Genomic DNA, 21,813 nt, shown 5'->3' with positions numbered 1-21,813 from the left:
CTCAACGTTGTAGCCATCCTCTACATTGCCTCTACAGAATGATCTAAACTGCTTGTCTGTTCTTATCGCTCCTCACTTAAATTCCTTTAATATTTTCTTTATGACAAAATCCACACTTTTTTCCTTTAAATTTTTTTTTCAGCCTGGTGGTTTCCTCTTTATTGATGTGAAAATCCACCCTTTTTAATATGTAATTTTAGAATAGGCAGTGTGTTCATGTGATTTAAAAAACAAGGAACTTAAAAGGTCTTTCTGACCTCACCTTTATCTCTCCTGTGTTCAAGACCTGTATTTCCTCTACATCTTTTGTTTGTTAGTTTCTGATCTGTTCTTGTCTACACGGTTTGTTTTTATGTGTCTGTTTTTTATTTGTTTCCAATAAGTATAGGCACAAAGTGTCATATATTGTTAACATACAAACTCTCCTTGGTGTATGAAGTTTCTAAGGCCTTTCCCTCCAACTTAAGACTTTTACCACGCTCTGGTCATGCTGCTGTCCTGCAGTGTCTGCGATATGCAGTTCCTGTGACCTGTGGCCTCTAGCCCTTTTCCCATGTGATTAACTGTACCTGGGACGTTCTCCCTCGGTTCTGTCAGGCTGCTGCCCTGTCTGCACTTAAAGTCCCAGCTAATCATTTCGTCCAGGAAGCTTGACCTGATCAATCCCTTTGCTCCCTAGGAACAATTAAACCATTAGCTCTTACATCTATATGGACTATGAATTTGCTTTAGGCCAGGGATTAGCAGGATTTTTGTGCACAAGGCCAGATAATAAATCTTTTAGGGTTTATGGGCCAAATAGTCTCATGTCACAACTGCTTAATTTTGCTATAGTGTGAAAGCATTAATAGATAGTATACAAATGAATTAGTGTGGTTGCATTCCAATAAAACTTTATTTACCAAAACAGACAATAGGCCACATTTCACTTGTGGATTGTATAGTTGGTGACCCTTGGTGTAGCCTGTGGGTCTTTCTTACATTTCTGTAATTCTAGCACCCAGCAGAGGTATTGGCCAGTATGTTTGTTGAATGGATAACAGCTGTTTTGAGTGTGTTCTTACTCTTTGGAGTTGGCTTTGCATTCTTGATAGGATCTCCCTCTTATTATCAAGGTGCATGTATGAGTCTTTGGTTTGTTGAGATAAATCATCTTACTGAATTAGAAATATTTATATTTCTTCAACAAACATTTATTGAATGGTACTATGTGCTTAGTAGCTACACACACATATAAATTGATAACGTGTAACAGGGGAAGTAGGGATCAGATGCAGAAGTAGTGTGGAGAAGGAAAGTTTAGTAGTGTGTTTGGCTGGAAGGAGCAGAGCTAGGGCCACGGTTCAGAGCCAGAAGCTTGGTTTTATCAGTTCACCCATTAACAGTTGCAATTTGGGATGCTAATTCTAACTTAAATCACAAGATTTAAAATGGGAAATCTGGAATGAAAGTTTAATGATTGCATTTGAAATACTACAGATCAGCAGTGTGGGCTGGTCAGTATATTTGTCTTCTTCTGTTGGAAAGATTACATAGGAAATCAAATACAAATGACTCTTGAACAACTTGGTTAGGGACACAACCCCCTTGTGGTTGAAAATTCACATGTAATTTCTGACTCCCCGAGAACTTGGTATGCAAGTTCCCTTAGTATGCACAGGCATTGTTGGTTCCAGGACTCCCCCGCACCCCGCAGACACCAAAACCTATAGATGCTCAAGTACCCTATATAAAATGGCACAGACCAATGTGTACAGTTGGCCCTCCACATTCACAGACTCCCACACTGATCGAAAACAGTGCAGGGATCTATTGAAAACGTCCATGTATAAGTGGACTCACGCAGTTCAGATGTGTTGTTCAAGGGTCAAATGTGCTCTAGTTTTATTAAGATAGCTAATTCGACATAAAGACTAAGATGCCTTTGATTCCTTTTTCTAACCTATTCTCTAACTTCTGTGGACACCTTAGAGTAACTCGTAATAGTTCCTTATTTAGTTTAGCCTGCCTTTGCCTGTCAGTGGACTCATTTGTGACACTTTATACACGTACACTCTATATGCACTATATACTTGGGATACATACAAGCCAAATGCCCCATAACGTGCATGTGTGTTATATTGTGCATACATGGTCATACATAGCCACTCTCTGGCTGTGCATAGTTCACATTTTTTAAAAAGATTTTATTTATTTACTTTTAGAGAGAGAGAAACTCGATGGGTGGTAGATAGATACATCAATCAGGTGCCTCATCCTTAACTGGGAACCTGGCCGGCAACCCACGCATGTGCCTTGAGTAGGAACTGAACCAATGGGGAAGTGAATCCGTGACCTTCTCATTCCCGAGCAGGGCCCAGTCCGCTGAGCCACATCACCCAGGGCATAGTTTGCATTTTACTGTATCATTTAAAGTTAAGGGCTTTTATGTTTTTAAAAATCTGTTGTGTTTTGTTTGTCTAAAAAGACAAATCTAAAATCTCAAATTCTCTAAGAATATTGACTTTTATAAGTCTAATTCAGTTAGTATATAGTATATTTATACAAGAATACATATATAGTATTCACTCAACATTCAAAATATTTATTGCATGCCTGCTTATATATTACATGTTGCTGTAGGCACTGGCAATGCTGCAGTGTACACAATAAAGTCCCTTCCACGTTATTAATTTGTGGTAGAATTTGAATTGCTTCCTTCCATCTCTTCCCCAGTTTGAATTTGACATTGAAATGACAACCTCTTTAGGTATGTGTTCATACATGTTCAAAGCAATCTATGCTTTTCCATGTATATAATGTACATTTAAATTTGTTCAGCTTCTGATAAGAGGTTTTTGAAGAAGTTTCAGTAGTGAGCAATAAGGAAACTATAATTTAGAATGAATGACTTCTGGGAAAGTTTCTGCAAGTCATCTTCCTTCCTAGTTCTGAATTATGTTCATACCCAAACTCTTTTTCGCCCTTCATGTGTATTCTCTGTTTAGCAGTTGAATTATAGGATCCGTGATTTATTTAGTTGGAAGGACATGATGTCATTCTAAAAAGTAGTTTATTAGATCCTCTATGTAAGAGACTGACCGTGTATTATTTTTTCCAACTGGTAAGTGACACGTGTGTTTGAGTGAGGGTCCCTTACCCTGAATGTTTTGTAAGTGTCACCTCCTGGTCTGGTGGTGTCCCTACAGAGGGGTCTGTTGGTTTCTTGTCTCAGAGGTGTAAGACCTGATCCTGGCTTTCCAGGATCCAAGTAAAAGAAAAGATTTTGTTGTCTTTCAATCTTTTAATATGTGGGAATTCATGAAATTCCCTATTTTCTTTAAGCAGTGTTCTTGACCTTTGTGCTTAGCTAGCTGGGCCTGCTGGCCAGATTCTGCCTGGTTTAAACTTTTAATAGAAAAAAATCTCAGTTTTTTTGCTAGCCTGGGAAATTTGAATTGATTTTGGAATTGGTTTTGTGTCTTTTTTTTCACCCCAAAACATGGTATGTCCTATTTATTTACATCTTCTTTTATGTCCTTTAGTAGGATTTTTAGTTCTCCCTTATGCTCATTTCATTAAATTTATTCTTAAGTATTTTATAGTTTCTTCATCTGTTAGTAGAATACAGCTTTTCTGTATTTTCTGGGTGCTTATTGACTATTATAAACAGCCACCTTATTTCATAAATCAGTAATTTTTTACCTATTCCCATTTAGGTTTTCACAATACACAATTATATCATCAGTAAAAGGAAATGGTTTTATCTCTCCTTTTCCAGTGTTTATGAAAATGGAGATAACAATCCCCTGTCGTTTCATTTTTATCTTATTGCTGTTAGTAGATAGAGGGTTGAGATAGTGAGGAATGATAATGGGGTGTGTGTCCCCGTTCAGTACGTGATTTTAATTGTAATGGATTTTAAATTTTACTTAGGAAAATACTTACTGCGGGTTTTGATAAAAAGCTTTTATTGTTTAATGTTTCCTTCATTTTCATTTAATATTTTGTATTAAGAGTGGCTGCTGAATTTTATCACGTGCCTTTCCAGCACTCGTCTTTGGTTAATGACTGTGTGTTCTTCAGTTTGTCGGTGTAATGATTTAGATTGATAACATTGTTAAATTCCTTAGTTTCCTAGAATAAACCTTTATTGATAATAGTATATTATTATTTGGATACATTGTTAGAGTCTGTTACCTGACATTTTACTTAAGAATATTTGTATATTTTCACAAGTTATAGTTTTTTATTTTGTTTTGTTTTCTATTTTGCTGGCTTCCTTAAATGAGTTGGAGAGCTTTCTAGCACTGGGATAGTGTAAAACTGAAAAGATATGTTTTCTATATTTAAAAGATTATTTTTGGACCTCTTGTATATCCTGTTGTCCTTTTCCATGATAGTTCTCCCATCACCTACCCAATTTATCCTATAGTTATTGGTTTGGTCATATTGTGTCTTAGGTAACTTTTTTTTTTGCTAGGGAAAATCATCCATTTCCTCTTAGTTTTCAAATTTGTTCCTGTAAAGTTGCATGTATTATGTTCTTAAGATTGTCTTTTTTCCCTCCCCCAGTTTTTTCTTAATCAAACTTTAGAAGGTATTATTATTACTTGATTTTTAAAGAACCACATTTGGCGTTGTTTTAGTTTTCTGTTTAATTCAGTGTATCCTTGTTTTTTACACTGTATTGCATATCAGGATCACTGGGAGTAACTGATAAAAACAAGAGCTAATTTCAGGTCATTGTGTCCGTAGGTTTTGGTTCAGTTCGTCAGGGTTGGTCACGGTCTGGGGAGGTGCATGTTATCAAGCACTTCAGATGGTTTTGCTTGTGTTTTATTAGTCATCAAGTTTGGAGAAACTTGCACCTGTGATACAGAGGAATGCCACACTTATTTCTTTTTTCTGATCAGCAACAAAGGATATCTACCTGCTCTGTGAAGTTCTGTGAAGGGGACAGGTGGAGAGCATTGAACATTGAACTAACTATACATTGGCTTTTTTTTTTTTAATAGCAAAAAAACAGTTGTAACATCCATTTTATTGTCTGATTTTTTGTTTTGTTTTGTCTTGTTTTTGAGTCAAAGACACACATGCCCAAGTTCCAAAGAGGCTCTTTTCCTGTGGCGGGTGTACAAATGCCCACCTGTTTACATCTAGGCAAAATATCATTGTGGTTGAAGTGATGGCTGTAAGGCCCCAAGAAAGGAAGTTCACAGAGTGTTTGGATTTTGTCAGGAGCCAGCAGGTGGCGGCATTTCAACACAGATTTATAGAAGCATTTTACTTTCCAAGTCAGTTAAATTTGTGAATTTCAATTTTAGAGTAGTATCAATTGGGAGGGAGTATACTCAAGAAGTAGAAAATGCCCAGGAAAGCAAAAAACAAGTATGTTTAAAGTTTAGTTTTTATCATTTTATTATGGTATTACAGCTTATTTTAAAGTAATCTCACTTTCTTAATATTTAGGAAGGTAAGTCTGTCATTGTTTTTTTCCCACTAACCTGAAAAACTAGTTTCTGCTACTAAGACCTGTGTCATCTCGTGGTGTGTCTTCAAATTCCACCTAAAGATCCAGGGAGAGTTACTGGGTTCCATTTGTAAGTATGCATTTGTGAGGGTGTCTTGGGAGTGACAGGTCACAACCACTTGTTAGTCCAGCTTAAATGTTTACCAGTATCAGTGTGTTCTTCTCTAGCCCTGAATCTCAGTGTATTTCCTATGGTTGAGTTTATTAATATGGGGCCATTTATTTTCCTCATTAAAGAAAAAAAATAAAAGGAGGAGTAAGTTCTTGGAACTGCCTGCTTAATGCATTCTTGAAAGTTTTATGTTACATAGAGACATTACTCAGACAGCAATTAATTAAAAACACCTTCTCTTAAAGCTTTGGCAAAAAAAAAAAGGAAAAAGGAAGATATTTTTAAAGTTAAAAGTTATTAGTGTTGAAAGCCTTTCCCCAGAAAAAGATCACTTCCTTTTAAAAGGGCAACATTTTAAATGTCAGTGTCTAGTAATACTAGTAAATGGTATTCTTATTTAATTTTGGTTGATCATTTTTTAAACTTAAATAATACTTTAAGATTTACAAAAGAAAATATTTTATTGCATGTAGTCCATTTAAAAGTTAAAATCTACCCTTTGAGAAATAGATTTCTCAAACAGATTTCTCAGATAGAAAGTGATATTGAGTAATCCTTTCTATAAATGTTAGAAAAATGTTTTGTAAGTTCAGAACTTGTCTCCTAGTAGATGAAATTAAGAACCCCCTAAACAGTTTAGAGATTGTTTTCATAAATATATACAGTTTATGCATTAACACTTTGTTTATAGTGTTATTTATATACAGTGTGTAGGTCATTTTTATTATGTTGTATTGACTGAGAAATCTAATTAAAATACTGCAGTATAACATATTAGCATGAAAAACTGAATATAGTGGCTGTGTTCAGAGCGAGGGACTTTGGAGGGGGTGTTCTGGAAAGGCAGGGAGCTCTGGGTGTCGTTTGTTTGGGACGGGCGGGAAGGAGGTGGCTGCAGGAGGTGGCTGCAAGACGGGCAGGAAGGAGGTGGCTGCAGACCATGTGGAGCTCGGGAAGGTCATCCACCTGTGGGGTAGGGTGGGTCCGGATTTAAATGTGGGCCCTGTCATTTCTAGGAGTACAGTCCCAGGCATCTTATTTAATCTCTTTGAAACCAAACTCTTTATCTTTTTAAAATGGGGGTAATAATTTCAACTTCATATGGTTTGGTAATAATGAAATAAGATGGTAAAAAGTCAAAGCACTTATTATTTAATACCATGCTTTTGCATAATAGTCATTCAGTAAGTGTTTCATTTATCAGTGAAATTTTAATACTTTTTGCAATTCAGCTGTGAAATGATTTTCAACAACCTTGAATGTCGTTACATTAACAATTTTTTGTCTAGAAGAAAATGATCAGGTGGTACCAGGACATTATAGATGCCAATTACATAAAGTGTTATTATGAGAACACTTGGTAAAATTGTCAGTGGAGGTTATTAAAAAATAATTCAATACTCTTAAATTTTACAGAAGAAAATATTTTATTGTGTACAGTCCACTTAAAAATTAAGATGTACACTTTGAGAAATAGATTTTAAAAATCAGGAATATTCAGGTTGCTTTCACTTAAACTATCCCTTGACTTAAGGGATATACTTTATGTTTTCTTTTGCATTTTAACTTAATTAATTTGGCTTCACATTTACATTCCTGAATATCGTAATCATTCTGTTGGACATTGCACTAATTTATCTGGTAGACTTCTTAGTCATGTGTAACCTTGTATTTAAAATAAAATGGCTCAAAATAACCTTTCTAATTATGTGTAAAATGAAGAATAGTGGCTGAACAATTTTGGCCCTGCGTTCTTCCAGACAAGGGTTCCCTAGGTTAGGTTCAGTGAAGGGTGTGCGTGGAGATCCCTACAAAGTTTTATTTTAAACAACTGTTTTGAGGAAAAGTCCCATTTTATTTATTGGTATCTTTAAATAATGTATATGACACATAAATTGCTCAGTGGGAAAAGTAGTCAAGTGATGTTATTTGAAGCAAAAAGGGAAAATTCTCCTTTAACCTCATTATTCCCTACCACCAGTTTCAATCCAATCTTCATTTTTTCTGCCACTGGTAAACACTGTTAATAGACCAGCACCCTACTCTGTGCTGTCAAATCACAGCATTTGTTTATTTTAACACATTTGCGTTTGTGCTGTGCATATCCTGCATCTGTTTCTTTCTGTTATTATCTCGGAGACCTTTTTATGTCAGTATATAAATCCACTTGGGCATACTTAACACTCATTTGGATTTATTATTGTTTGCCTGAAAGGAGAATGCACACCCAGGGGAACCACAAAGGGTCTCAGTAAGAGGATGTTAGAAAGGACTTATTATAAGATTGGGCTTTAAAAATTTTTTTTAGTTGATATTAAGAGAGAAGAAAGGGGAGAGAGAAAGAGGGGAGTTGGAGAGAGAGAGCGGAAGAGAGAGGGAGAGATTTTCTTGCTGTTTCACTTACCTATGTATTCACTGGTTGATTCTCGGATGTGCCCTGACCAGGGATGGAACCCACAACCTTAGCAAATTGGGATGACTTTCCAACCAATTGAATTACTCAGCCAGGGCTAGGTTGGCCTTGTATTAGGTGATTTGAGGTGAGGATTGGTCATTCTAAAAACTTTATGCCACCTCAGAAAACTAAAAATGGAACTACCTTTTGACCTGGCAATTCCACTGCTGGGATTATACCCTAAGAATCCTGAAACACCAATCCAAAAGAACCTGTTCACCCCAATGTTCCTAGCAGCACAATTTGCAATAGCCAAGTTCTAGAAGCAACCTAAGTGCCCATCAGTAAATAAATGGATAAAAAAAATCTATGGTACATTTACACAATGGAGTACTACACAACAGAAAGAGAGAACAAGCTCCTTTCTTTGTGACAGCATGGATGGAACTGGAGAGCATTATGCTAAGTGAAATAAGCTAGGTGGAGAAGGACAAATACCATGTGATCTCACCTTTAAGTGGAACCTAATCAACAAAACAAACAAGCAAGCAAAATATAACCAGAGACATTGAAATTAAGAACAATCTGACAGTGACCAGAGGGGAGGTGGGAGGGGATAAAGGGAGGAATCAGGGAAGGGTTTTCAGGAACAACTGTAAAGGACACATGGACAAAACCAAGGTGGGGTGGAAGCAGGGGAGGGAGGTAGGGAAGGTTAGGGTAGGGGGAGTGGTGATGGGTAAATGCAGACAACTACTTGAACAACAATAAAATGATTTTAAAAAATAAAATTAAAATTAAAAAACAAACTTTATGCTGTGTTTGTCATTGAATTATTTAATTCATTGTTCTATAAGTCACTAAAATATGAATACAGAAAGAAGAAAAGGTGCTGTTTCAAAAAAATTGTATGCTTTAGAAACAATAGGTAACTAAAAATTTTGAGGCTAGTGAGGATATTGAATATATTTTAAATCTTAACTAATAATTACACCATTCTAAACAGTTCTAGGAGCAGGGAATGAAATGTACGAATCAAGTATCATTTTTGTCCTGTAGGAAACTGTTAACTGAAAACTAGAATAATAAAAAATTACTGAGCACAATGCGTGAGAAAGTTTATTTTCTTAAATATATGCATTTTACTATATTTTCTTGTAAAACATTTTAATGATGCAGTCCATCTTATAGGTTTAATTATGAGGACATAGACACAATAAAAATGTGTTAACAAAAGCCTAAGTTAACAGTTTAAATGTGGTGTTTTCATACTACAGGTTGTTTGTGTAGGCATTTAGAACATGATGTGGTATTTCTAATTAGTTGAAATGCTGATTATTAACTGTAAACTTAAGAATAAAGATTAGATTACTGAGTTATCTTTCTGTGCAACAACTTTCTTCAAAAATGTAGTGACTTACAGTGATCACATCATTAGATATATATAAATGTTGAATAATTTTGCTGTATACCTGCAATTAATATAATATTGTATGTTACCTATATTTTAATAAAAAAGCTCAGTGACTCGAGACAATAAACATTTGTCATCTCACAGTTCATGAGGGTCAGAAATGAGAGTGGCTTAGCTGGTTCCATCTCAAGTTTTCTCAAGGAATTGTAGTCAAAAAGGATGTCAGCCTGGACCGCAGTGAAAGCTTAACGAGGGCTGAAGGATACAGTCCCAAGAGGATTCGCTCACAGGATGCTGATTATTGTCAAAGTTTCTCACTTCTTCCCTGTGTGGGTCTGCCATGTGCTGTCCAAGAGGGAAAGCAAAATAGATGAAGCCGTTTATGACCCAGCCTGAGAAGTCACATAACCATTACTTCTGCCGTTTGTTTTTATTGGAAGTAGGTCCGCAGTACAGCACCTGCTCTGAGGGGAGGGAGGCAGGCATTAGATACCTGCTCTTGAAGAGGAGAGTGACCACTACGCTGCATATATTCCGTGTGTGTGGACAAGGAGACGAGGGATTCGTTTGTAATATTTGGTTTCTTTGTAGGACACTGCCTTAGGAAAACCACGAGAGGTATTTCGGCTTCCGACAGATGTGACAGCATACGACAATCGGCTTTGTGCATCTGTCCATTTCACATCTTCTACTTGGGTTACCTTGTCAGACGGAACTGGACGGTTGTATCTCATTGAAACGGGTGAACGTGGAAATAGTGCTTCTGAAAAATGGGAGGTGAGATTTTTGAGATTTTTTTTTTATTTGTAGGTTTATGCAAAGGCTGGAAAGTATACATAAAGTAAGGACGTTAATGATTTTGAAATAACACTTTTTAGGGACAGTTTATGTGTGACCTTTTGGTTTTGATTACATATAATTTTTTGAGTATCTTTAATTAAATTATAAAATATATGTCTTTTACAAAACTGATATGTTAACCATTCCTGTTTTGACCTGGGGTCAATTCAGTTGTCAAGAATTGCATTCATTGTTCAGCAAATATTTATTGAGTGTTTTATAGATGCAAAGCAGTGCACTAAACACTGACATTGCCTTCTTCTTGAAGAGTTGGCCAGAAAAACCTCACTGGCATATCTTTTCTCCTCTACTCATATGATACATGCTGGTATGTTTATGGGTCCAGCGCGCTCCCATTGCACCCCTCTGTTAGCTGGACTGCTGTGTTTACCAGAGGACTCCCTACTTAGAAGAATACACTGCAACATAAATGAAGTAATGTGCCAATTGCTAAGATGCCATTTTTACTTCAGTTTTCTTACTACAGTGTAACAGATTGAAATCTGAGGAGCAGGTTAGGATTTTAATAGTAATAAATAGGTAATTAATTTCTCTAGAACCAGTTTTTGAAAGTGGAAAAGATGGACACTGAGTTATACCGAAAAGAGTGTTGTGATATTATTTATGACTGACTGAATTTCAGCATGTCTTTAGATCTGGGTAGAATAAAGAGATACAAACTTAATATATTTATGCCTTATAAAATATTTTTATCAGACCAACAGATATTCATCAAAGCTTTAATTCTTGAAAAAAATCAAAAAGGTCTTAGAACAAAATGGTTTACTTTTCTTACTAAGGTATACTAAATGATATAATATCAAATTGCATTATGTTCAAAAAAATAAACAAAAAATATGTATATATGACCAGCGCAATATCCTGTTGACCATGGTCTTGGCAGGCTTTTGCAGCCACATTTTCAAAATTTCATTGGATCCTTGTGACAGTTTCTGCTCAAGCCTCCTGTAGTAACTTTTTATTTCCTTTCCTTTTTTTTTTTTAACTGAGACAACATGGTATATAACACAATTACCTGAAACAGTGGAAGGAGTTTGGAGAATGATGTGCAGGAAATATATGAATGACAATTTATCTGTTGTGAAGCTGTATTGATTCTGTTGGCTTTGAGCAGGAAGAGAAAGACCTTCAGCTTAAAATGACACTGCATATTTAGCCAGAAAGGAAATTCATGTTGGTGTATAAATTCATTTGATTTCTGCTGTGTATATTCTCTTGGCACATATTAGGCCTTCAGTAATATTTATAAAATCAGTTAAAAATTTCTATCTGCTTCCTCTTCAGTATGCATTGCTGTAATGAAATATGTACCCTCTGAGATGTTTTCAGTTAGTAATAGTTTTGACTCAGGGTGGGGGGTTGGAGGGAGTGCGGTTGGAGGGGGTGGGAGAGAAATGGGACTTGGACGTTAACTGAGTGGGAGGGATACCGTGGAATAGCATTGCTTTAAAGGAAATGATTTGGGAGAGTTTTAGGACTTTCAGGGATTTGGTATAACAGAGAGGAAGCTAAAGTTGGGAGTGGTTGGGGGTATAGTAGGGCCTAAGGCGCCGGGAAGGCCTGGTGGTGGTGACTGAAGTGTAGAAAGAAGTAAGACAGGAATGCTGTCTGCTTTCCACGTACTTTGCCTCTATTGTGAAGGGATGCTGCACATCAGAAATACAGTAGCTTAGCTGCTGGGCCTCTCTGGTCTCCTTGCAGTCAGTCCCTTTTGTGCGCACGAGAAAGAAAGAGGAGGAAATAATAAACTGTCTACTGGCACCTGGCAAAACTCATTAGTTTCCTTCTTCCCTTTTGTCTCCCCTAGTCCCCCAAACAAAAGCAAAACTCAGCCAACCAACTAAAAACCTGTCTTCATCGCCTCTGTTTTGAGTATTTGGGGATTTTGTTGTTGTATTCCTATTTATGGAATACTTTAGAGTGGATTCCAAAGGTCTTCTATTTGAATAATTTTGATAGAGTTGCTCAAATAAATAGGAAATTGATGACATTAAAGCACACTTTTCTTTATAAGGGTTTCAAATAGGAACACATGTGAGGGGATTCTGATACAGGTTTTGGTGGCTTTTTTTTTTTTTTAAGGAGTTAATTTTCAGGTGTTTTTTCCAATTATTATTTTTTTATTTATCTGAAAATCATGTTTAGAAATCTGTCTAAAACTTCTGTTTAGTATTTAATAAAAATATGCCTTTTAGATTATGTGTTTGTGGTACAAAAAAGAATTTGATAAGCTTTTGTATGTTTCCATATGATGTTTACATTCTTATAAGCAAATTCAGTACTACATTCTAAATGGAGTTAGTTGAATTATACTGTTTAAATGGATTCATTTGTTTTTGAGAAATAAAAAAGTTTTATGGATTTATTTTCCAATGCTTTTGACTTTTCCTCTGTAAACTTTTAGAAAACACAGAAAGACAAACCAAAAATAAAAATAGGATAAAAATAAAAATAATAGGAAAAATAACATCCACACGCTTGCATTGTATCCAGAAACTAAGAGGAAGAAAGCAGAAATAAGGCATATATGAGACGGGAAGAGATGGAGGAATGAGGAGGAGTAACCTGCTCACGTCCTCTCCTTTTGTATGGAGTGCTGTTCTCACTTGATAATTCATTTCTAGGAGATTGCTTTTAGTTCTCTTTCTCCTTTAGATGCTGTTTGAATGACCTGTGGTTTTCTTTGTTTTTTAAGCCAAGAGTACTGAATCAGTTTTCTCTGTTAAACAAAAAAGTTCTTCAAGGAATTGTATTTAAATGTGCAATCTTTAAAGGCTTTTTAAAATCTTTTATTCCTTGTAATAAATAGTATCCAAAGTAATTGTTGGATTGTCAAAATTCTGTGTATTCCCTCTGCTTTATGCATTTATGCAGTATATACATTTTTGTGTGTGTCATCTTTTCCCCCTAGATTATGTTTAATGAAGAGCTAGGGAATCCTTTCGTTATAATCCATAGTGTTTCATTGCTGAAAGCTGAAGAACACTCAATAGCTACGCTACTTCTTCGAGTAGAGAAAGAAGAATTAGACATGAAAGGAAGTGGTTTCTTCGTTTCCTTGGAGTGGGTCACTATCAGTAAGAAAAATAAAGGTAAGCATAACATACCCTGAATCCCTCTGTAGTGGTTATCATAACTTAATAGGTTTGAAGCACAGAGCTGTTCCTATAAGTGGTGTTTGCTTTTTCTTGGGTGTTGAGTTATGAATCTGGTATCTGCCATCCAGTGGAATGAAGATCTATAGATGATTTCTTCTGAGGTATGGTTATAAAAAAATTAATAGTGTGCTTCTCCAGTCAGTTACACTTGCTTGTATAAAACGAGACATTACATAATTTTAAAAGAATTTAAAGTGTATTTTTCAATATATACAAGAATATGTATATGTATATGTACACATATGCATGTATACACAAGAGCTCATATGTACAGGGTGGGGAAAAGGTCGGTTTACAGTTGTTTATATGGAAAATAATACAGTAATTAATAACTCACACCAGAATAAACTGTTTTGCGTACTCAGAACTATAAACTGACTTTTGTCCCACCCTGTATATAAAGCTAATTGTAATTTAATTATAATTCACAATGTAATTAAAATATAAATTAAATATAACTGCTTAGATGGAAATGAATACCTTTATTTCATTAATTCACAACTGTGATTTCTTTTCAATCTAATTGAACTTTGCCCTTTGTTTCTACCCTCAGGAAAACTCTTATTTTTCTTTTTATCCAAAGTGCTTCCATGTGTAGAGAAGTCCTGACTTTTAGTCTATTTGAAACTGTCTGTCAAACTTCTGAGTTGGACGTTAAAAATCACTTAAAAAAAAATTAATTAGGATTCCTTTAGTGGCATGGCCTTGCTCTTTGCCAGTGCGTAGTTCCTGCTGACTCATCAGGTGGTTCTGTACTGCAGTTGAGCACTAAGGGATCTTGTTTCTGTGACTAGTTATTTTCCTCAGTGATTTTTATTAACCTCATTTAGCTTATCAGCCTTAAGTTTTGATTGATCTCACCCTGGCTGGTGTGGCTTAGTGGGCTGAGTGCTGGCCTGCAAAGCAAAGCGTCGCTCATTCAATTCCCAGTCAGGGCACATGCAGGCCAGGTCCCCAGTCTGGAGTGTGCGAGAGATAGCCACACACTGATGTTTCTTTCCCTGTCTTGCTCCCTCCCTCCGCTCTATAAATAAATAAGTGAATGAATAAATCTTTATTAAAAGATTTCATAAAAAATACAATTTCTTGTCTTTAAAAAGAAAATTATCCTTGATGTCTATGGAAAGATTTCTTTACCATAGGTGCTAGGTTACAATCTGATAAAGGTTATTAGCATTTTTCTAAGAGCTTTTTTATTTTAGAATGAGCCGTATGTATATATGAATATATATGCATGTATACACATAGGTACATGTGTATATGTGTGTATACACACACGTATATAAATATAATCAATAGTTTATAAATAAGCTGAATACATTTCCTAGATTTTTCCTTTGAAATATTTGATATAATTTGTTTTTCTACCCAGTGTTATAGTTTCATCTCGAGGAACACAGTATTTTAAAACTTCAGATTAGGTGTTGGAAAACTTGTTCTGTGAAAGGCTAGGTGGTAACCATGTGACCTGTGTCATAGGGTGCCACAACAGCCAGACGACATGTGAATGAGTACAGCTGTATTCTGATAATATTTTATTTATGGGCACTGACATTTGGTCTTTATGTAATTTTACATGTATTTAAGTATTATTTTGATTTTTTTAACCATTTAAAATTTTAAATGTATTTTTTTAGCACATAGGCTGTAATATGCAAATCTGCACTTTAGATAATAAAAGCTTCATTTTTTTAAAGTAAATTACTGAACATCTTATAGGCGAAGTCGTCCTCCATGTCCCTTCTGTTCTCTCAGACACTTGGTCCTGTGACCGCTTTGGCGCAGCCCGCAGGAACTCGCATCAGGGTGCCTCGGAGCAGCGCACTCTGGCCCACCTCTGCCCCCTCCGGTCGGTCCCTGCATCTGCCTCCTGGCCTCAGCTGGACAGACACCTTTGGGCTCACCTTTCTTGTTTCTCCCCCAAACCCATTTTAGTTACTGTTGCTGTAGAAACATTCTCTCTGTGGTTCACTTTCTCTAGTTTTTTCTTAGTGCTTTGTTCCCTTTTTCCTCCTATCACTAATTTGATTGTTCTACGTTTTCATTTTATTTTTATATGAAGATTACAGAGCAGTGTTTTTCTAAACTGTTGAATGGATCATTTTATACATTATATTTGTGGTCAAGTTTTAAAATGGGGGCATACAATATCCCCATTACACATTAAGTATATTAAAGCTTCTAAAAATTTTGAGTAAAAAAGAAAATTTAATTTTAATCCATACTTTCCCAACTTATTTGACAATGGAACTCACTTGAAGCTTACCTGTTATTTTCAGTCCCAAACATGTTGGGAAAAGTCACCCTACACGATACAGTGTCGGAGTTCAGGTCTTTAGAGGCAGGGAAGACTGTTTGCCCTGCACATACCTGTGTAGGATGAATAGGTTTTAGTTCATTTATGAAATGAAAGGCCTGTTCTTAAATATGTATGAAATAAATATGTGAATTTACACAAAGATTTAGAGAAAACAATAATTGACATTTTTAGAATAGATTCTGTTATGTATAACTGAGATGACATTGAGTTATGATTTTTGACTGCTCAAGGTGAAGCTTTCAAGTAGAACCCAATTTAGTAGAGTGACAGTGTAAATAAAGGTATGGACTCAACTGAAATATCTGAGTACTTTTTAAAGCAGAAATAATGTATTTTTGTAAGAGAATAAATTCAGTTAATTTACCAGATACTTTCAGGATACAGTTATTTTTTATTTTTTTAAATCAATATTTTTTAATACTGATTTTAGACAGAGGAAGGTGAGGAGGGAGGGATGGATGGGGGAAGCGGAAGAGACAGACAGACAGACAGACAGACAGAGACACTGACTTGTTGCTCCACTTACTTATGCATTCATTGGTTGCTTCTTGTATGTGCCCTGACAGGAGATTGAACCTGTAGCCTTGGCATGTCCAGATGTTACTCTAACCAACTAAGCTACCTGGCTAGGGCTGTGTCTTAAAAATTCTAAGTACAGTTATTTATGTTCAATTATAGTAGGCATATAGACCTATATCTGAGTGTGTATAAAAATCATTTCTACCTTAAGCATATTTCATTTTACTAAAACCCCTTATCCATAGCTAAAATGGGCAGAAAAAATAGTCCATACCACACTTTTCCCTTTTCCTCTACTTGTTGCTCTTTTCAGAAGATACCTGTCATATACTTGCTGGGAAAGTAGACAGACTGTGGTCAAGGAAAACATTGATCCTTCAGAGGCCACTATTTCAGGTTGAGTCAGTCACCTCTGTGATACAGAGCACTGCCGTCCTGTGGAAGTGTCTGCAAGATGCGTGGCATACATGTGTGCCATTCAGCATGATGACAGCCAGCTTTGGTGGCTGCTGAGCCCTTGAAATGTGGTTAGGGTAATTAAGGAAGTGAATTTCAAGTTTTACTAAATTTTAATTAAATAGCAACCTGTGACCACTGGTTAACACATTGGATAACACAATCTAGAACAATTTCTATTAAATCTAGTATTTTAAAATAGGGATTTATTTACAGGATATTAGGTGGTCAGTTTTTTTTTATCCTTTTAATCTATGACGACACTCAACAATATTCCTTTTAATAGTACATTTAAAATGTTTAATTTTAATTAGAATTAATATACAAATATTTTCAAAATATTTTAATGTAGTTTTTTTGTAATTTATTGTTCTTTCAGATAATAAAAAATATGAAATCATTAAGCGTGATATTCTCCGTGGAAAGTCAGTGCCAAATTATGCTGCTATTGAGCCTGACGGGAATGGTCTAATGATTGTTTCTTACAAGTCCTTCACATCCATTCCAGTTGGGCAAGATGTTGAAGAAAATAAGGATGAAGACATGTCAGATAAAATCAAAGGTATTTATATGCATACCTACTTAAGTCTGGTTTGTCTGTCCAGCTATGTTATGGATTTTGCCAGGTCAAGATAAGTGCTTAATTATTATTTTTAAAATATATTTTCCAGAATAGTTTTTGTAAAATATACCACCTAAATAGTAGAAACTAGTTTAATAATTTTATAATTACCAAAAATGTTTAATACACACACACACAACACTAACTTATCTGATTAGGTGTTTAATATATACTTGGCAAAAGAATGAATAATGACAGTTTGCTATTGGCATTTGAGAAGCTGGCATATTAGTATTAGAGGTATTAATCTTTAAAATAAGCTCAACTCTGTTCATGTGCATTAGTGGGCACCAGTGCACATGTTTTTACCTTTCCAGAGAAAGTTCCTTGAGGGCATAATCAGTGCTTGTTTTCTCTGTAGACTGAAATGACTAAGTGAAGATATATAATGATTTCAGAATGAAAAGAGTAACAGGGTCTTTCAGAAGAAGTTCACCTTTGTATACAAAGAATACATATTCTTTTTTAAAAATTCAAGAGATGTGTATATATACATATCAATATATTGTAGGTACTTTCCATCTTTAATTGTTACTGTTCATATTTCTGAAGTCTATGGCCAGAGAATAGAGTATGTATATATGTATGTACATATGTACTTTTTATCCTCATCCATGGATTTTTTTTTCATTGCTTTGAGAGAAAGAGGAAGGGAGAGAGAGAAACATGGGCACAAGAGAAGCATTGATTGGTTGCCTCCTGTATGTGCCTAGACTGGTCATCAAACCCAACCAGGGTTCAAACCGCAACCTAGGCATGGGCCCTGACCAGAAATTGAATGGGTACCCCTTTGGTTACAGATGATGCTCCACCCAACTGAGCCACACCAGCCAGGGCAAGAATAGCACATTCTTTAATGCAGATTTCACAATATTTAACAATTACATGTGTTACTCTTTGAATCTACCCTTTTTTGTTACTTATTTAAATAAAAATTAGTTTTTCCACTTTTATATATGTATGTTTTCCTAAAAATGAATTTTTGAAAACTATTTGAAAATACTAAATTAATAAACATTTGAAATATATTTCCCCTGGGCTTATAAATACCACCTCAGAATACAACAGCTGTGCTTGGTGGCCTTTTTAGGCTCTTAACAACTTGGTTTTCTCAAATGTGATGTTTTTTGCGAGATTACTTCTAAGATCCCTTTTGGAATACATTCTTCTATTCTGTCTTAATTGTAATGTTAAACTCTCCTTGAACTTATCCCGGACAGCTATTCATACTTTAGATAACATGTGTTTAGAACTTAATTGCTTAAGTGAGCAGTTGTGAAGGAAGAAAATAATGCCTTGATCCTTGAAACCATTTTGCCTAGAAGGTTAGGACCATGTTGTTCCAAGACAGATTGTAGGTGGGTGGTACACATGTTTAAATCACTATCAAGTTAGGTATTGTTTTTCTTCTTGACAATTCACATTGTATTTTGAATTCTTCCTGAGTTTATTAGGTCTCTTTTCCCCTGTTAATGTAAACTCCAAATCCCTTCCATTTTTCTGTTTTCCTTCTAATAAACAGTCCAGACTTAATTTCTTGTACCCAATTTCTAGTGGGAAATTTATTCTGTATTTATTTTATCATGGGATTTTCACAATGATAAAATAAAAGTATAATTTAAAAAACGTACTAGTAGTTTGTTAATTATAGCTTGTTTTCTTTTAAACAGTTTTCTAATATACATACTGGTCTCATTTTCTGTAAACCTCAAGAAGACATATTGTCTGTTGCCTATTTAGTATTGTTACAGTTATATAAGTAAAAGTATTTTCTTTGAAAGCTCTAAAACATGATCTCTAAAAGCACACAAAGGCAGTCAAAGCAACCAACAATTGAGAAAAATATTTAGGTGTTTGCATACATTTAATGGAGAGAGAATTTAAAAATTCAGACTTTCCCTTTAGTCTGTGTCCATGTTTTTAAATTGATACCAAAAGCTCATGGGATTTTGCAGATTCCTCCCCTCCCAGATCTGCAGCAGTTACCCATTGAGTATTATTGTGTATACGTTGCCTTGTTAACTTTTGCAGTGGACAGAAATAGGAGTAAGACAAATTACTTGCCTTAAGGAGCTTATAGTTAATAAGCTAACCTTTTGAGCTATTTTTTTTTCAATGAGTTCATATTAAAAGTTCTAAAGGCAAAAGAGAGGATCTGAGAGGCTATTTAAAGGAATATGATGCAGGCTAAAACTTACCCCAAAGTAAGAATTTTATCCTGAAAATTCATGCACATTTTATATTATTTCTTTAATATCATGTTTGTTAAATTTTTTAACATAAAATAAAAATGACCCTTTAAAAGATACACCATACTTACAATATGTCTCTAAGCATATCTAGTACCAACATTTTTACATAAAACAGCACAAAAACACAAGAAAAACAATAACCCACATTTAGTGAGAATTCATAATACATTTAGGTAATAGGATTGATATTAAATGTTTTATATACACTAACTGACTTAAATGGCAACAGTCCTAGAGGTATGTAATGTTCTGTCACCTTGTTATGCAGACTGGGAAAAGGAAGCTCAGGGATACAATTGCATACCAAAATTAATAAATGGATTTGACCCAGGATTTTAACCCAGGACTAGTCAGCTCTGGAGCACTGGTTCCTAACCACTATGTACTGTTCCTGGTGCGTGTGGGTGGGCAGATTAATGCTTCTGGATGCCATTAGGCCAATATTTATTCACTTTACATCTCAGCCCTACTTTCTTAGTTCCATGGTTATAGTCTGATGGGTCTAAAGGTGATCCTTCAGTAGCTGGCTATTTAGGAGGCAGGCTGAGGAGACAGATGGAGGTGGAAAGAGGATTCTTTTACTGGGAACTTACACAAAGTATGCTGACAGCCTTTGAATTTCCTAAGAAATTGGGTTCATGCAACAAAGTTGTGGGGTAGAATAGCCAATACTTGTACAAGGAAAATAAATCTTTTATTTTTACGTGAATGTATGTCCCATCAAATAATGTGTGATAGAGTGGTCTCCTGTAACACAGAGTTGCCTTGCTTCCAGCATGGGTAAAGCAAGGCGGTGGTGGAAGTTTCAGACAGTGGTTTTGTTATATTTGGTATTCTTCGGAACTCGGAAGCCATTGTGTGTGTGCATGTAGGGGGAAAAGGGAGAAGGAGACAAACAGAGGGACGGGGGCAGGCAGGGAGATAGGAATGGGGATAAAGGATTGCTATCATCGGTATTTTGTGAATACTTAAGTAAGCCTGGAAGAGGAAAATGCCAGGTGCACGTGCTATAACTCTTTGAGTGAAAATTCCCGAAAGAGATCTGTGTGTGTGTGTTTGTTTATAATTACTTTTTGTGAGAAAATCACTAGGAAATATGCTGAGATTCCTTTAGATAGGTATTCTCTCATATCTTCTAATTTTGCATGTTCTGTTCTTGGACTTTTATTACATAACGCATCTCCCCTGCCCCCTTAGAGCCCCTGTATTACTGGCAGCAGACTGAAGATGACTTGACAGCCACAGTGCGGCTTCCGGAAGGCAGCGCCAAGGAGGACGTTCAAGTCCAGTTTCTGCCCGATCGTGTCACCATTGTGCTGAAGGGCCAGAAGCTTTTGGAAGGGAGTCTTTTTTCATCTATCGATCACGAAAGCAGTACATGGATAATTAAAGAGAATAATAGGTACTTTTTATAGTTTTATTTAAAATTTTTCAGCATTTTACTTGTATTCTTTCCACAGTAGTTAGCTCAGAGGTGAATACTGTAATTGGTCTCTGTGTATTGCTGATTATTTTTAAGGTGGATTAAAATTGGAATTATTATGTCAAACAACATAATTGTAGCTAACATTAAAGATACTGATTATAGTTGTCGCTTGCATTACATTGTAGTGCTTTTCATTACCAGGTCTGGATACAATAATAATCATTAATAGGTGAAAATGGTTATTTTAATTTGCACTTTTTAAACTTTTTAATAGAGATAATTTTTTCTACAACTTTTAATTTGTTGATTAGGTAACACATTACCGTTCTTTAAAATTTAAGATATATAAAAGGATACACAGTGATAAGTCTCCCTCCAACCCAGCCCTTCCAGTATTTTCTTTTTTTAACAAAAAGTTTTCAACACATACTGCACACTGTTTTATAGCTTGCTTTTGTTGACTTTAACAATAAATCTTGCAGAGCTTTCTATAAAGAATGCATAATTTTTGTATCATATTTTATGGCTTCATAGAATTCTACTCTGTCAGCTGCATAATCATTTTAAACAACTGCCCTCTGTTGGACATTTACATTGTTTCCACTCTTTTGCTACAGTGGTAACTATGTACGTCTTATCTGTCAGTGTCATTTCACATGTGCAGGGTACATGGGGCGTATGTGTAAATACTTACCAGTAGAATGGTTCATACCTTAAAAATTGTGGACAATAAGTATTTTCTTATGTAAATTAGCCATAACATTTC

The 21,813-nt window shown here is 35.4% G+C and overlaps 1 protein-coding gene across 3 annotated transcripts in view; it reads left to right on the top strand.

Annotated features, from left to right (window-relative positions):
* The window catches only part of NUDCD1 (NudC domain containing 1), a 55,911-nt gene that overhangs the window by 11,105 nt on the left and 22,993 nt on the right, over positions 1 to 21,813 (top strand). Inside the window, exons 3-6 of one of the 3 annotated variants that reach the window (XM_036031358.1) lie at positions 10,025 to 10,210; positions 13,206 to 13,386; positions 17,130 to 17,309; positions 20,819 to 21,023. In XM_036031358.1, coding sequence (XP_035887251.1) covers positions 10,025 to 10,210; positions 13,206 to 13,386; positions 17,130 to 17,309; positions 20,819 to 21,023 — 752 coding nt within the window. Of the gene's footprint in view, positions 1 to 10,024; positions 10,211 to 13,205; positions 13,387 to 17,126; positions 17,310 to 20,818; positions 21,024 to 21,813 lie in introns of all 3 variants that reach the window. The other 2 variants (XM_036031359.1, XM_028534007.2) reach the window with 2 other exon arrangements.

Source organism: Phyllostomus discolor, chromosome 7 (genome assembly GCF_004126475.2).
Source record: "Phyllostomus discolor isolate MPI-MPIP mPhyDis1 chromosome 7, mPhyDis1.pri.v3, whole genome shotgun sequence".
NCBI classification, from domain to species: Eukaryota; Metazoa; Chordata; class Mammalia; order Chiroptera; family Phyllostomidae; genus Phyllostomus; species Phyllostomus discolor.
Note: the sequence above shows the minus strand (reverse complement) of the source record. Positions and strands in the feature narration are given on the sequence as shown.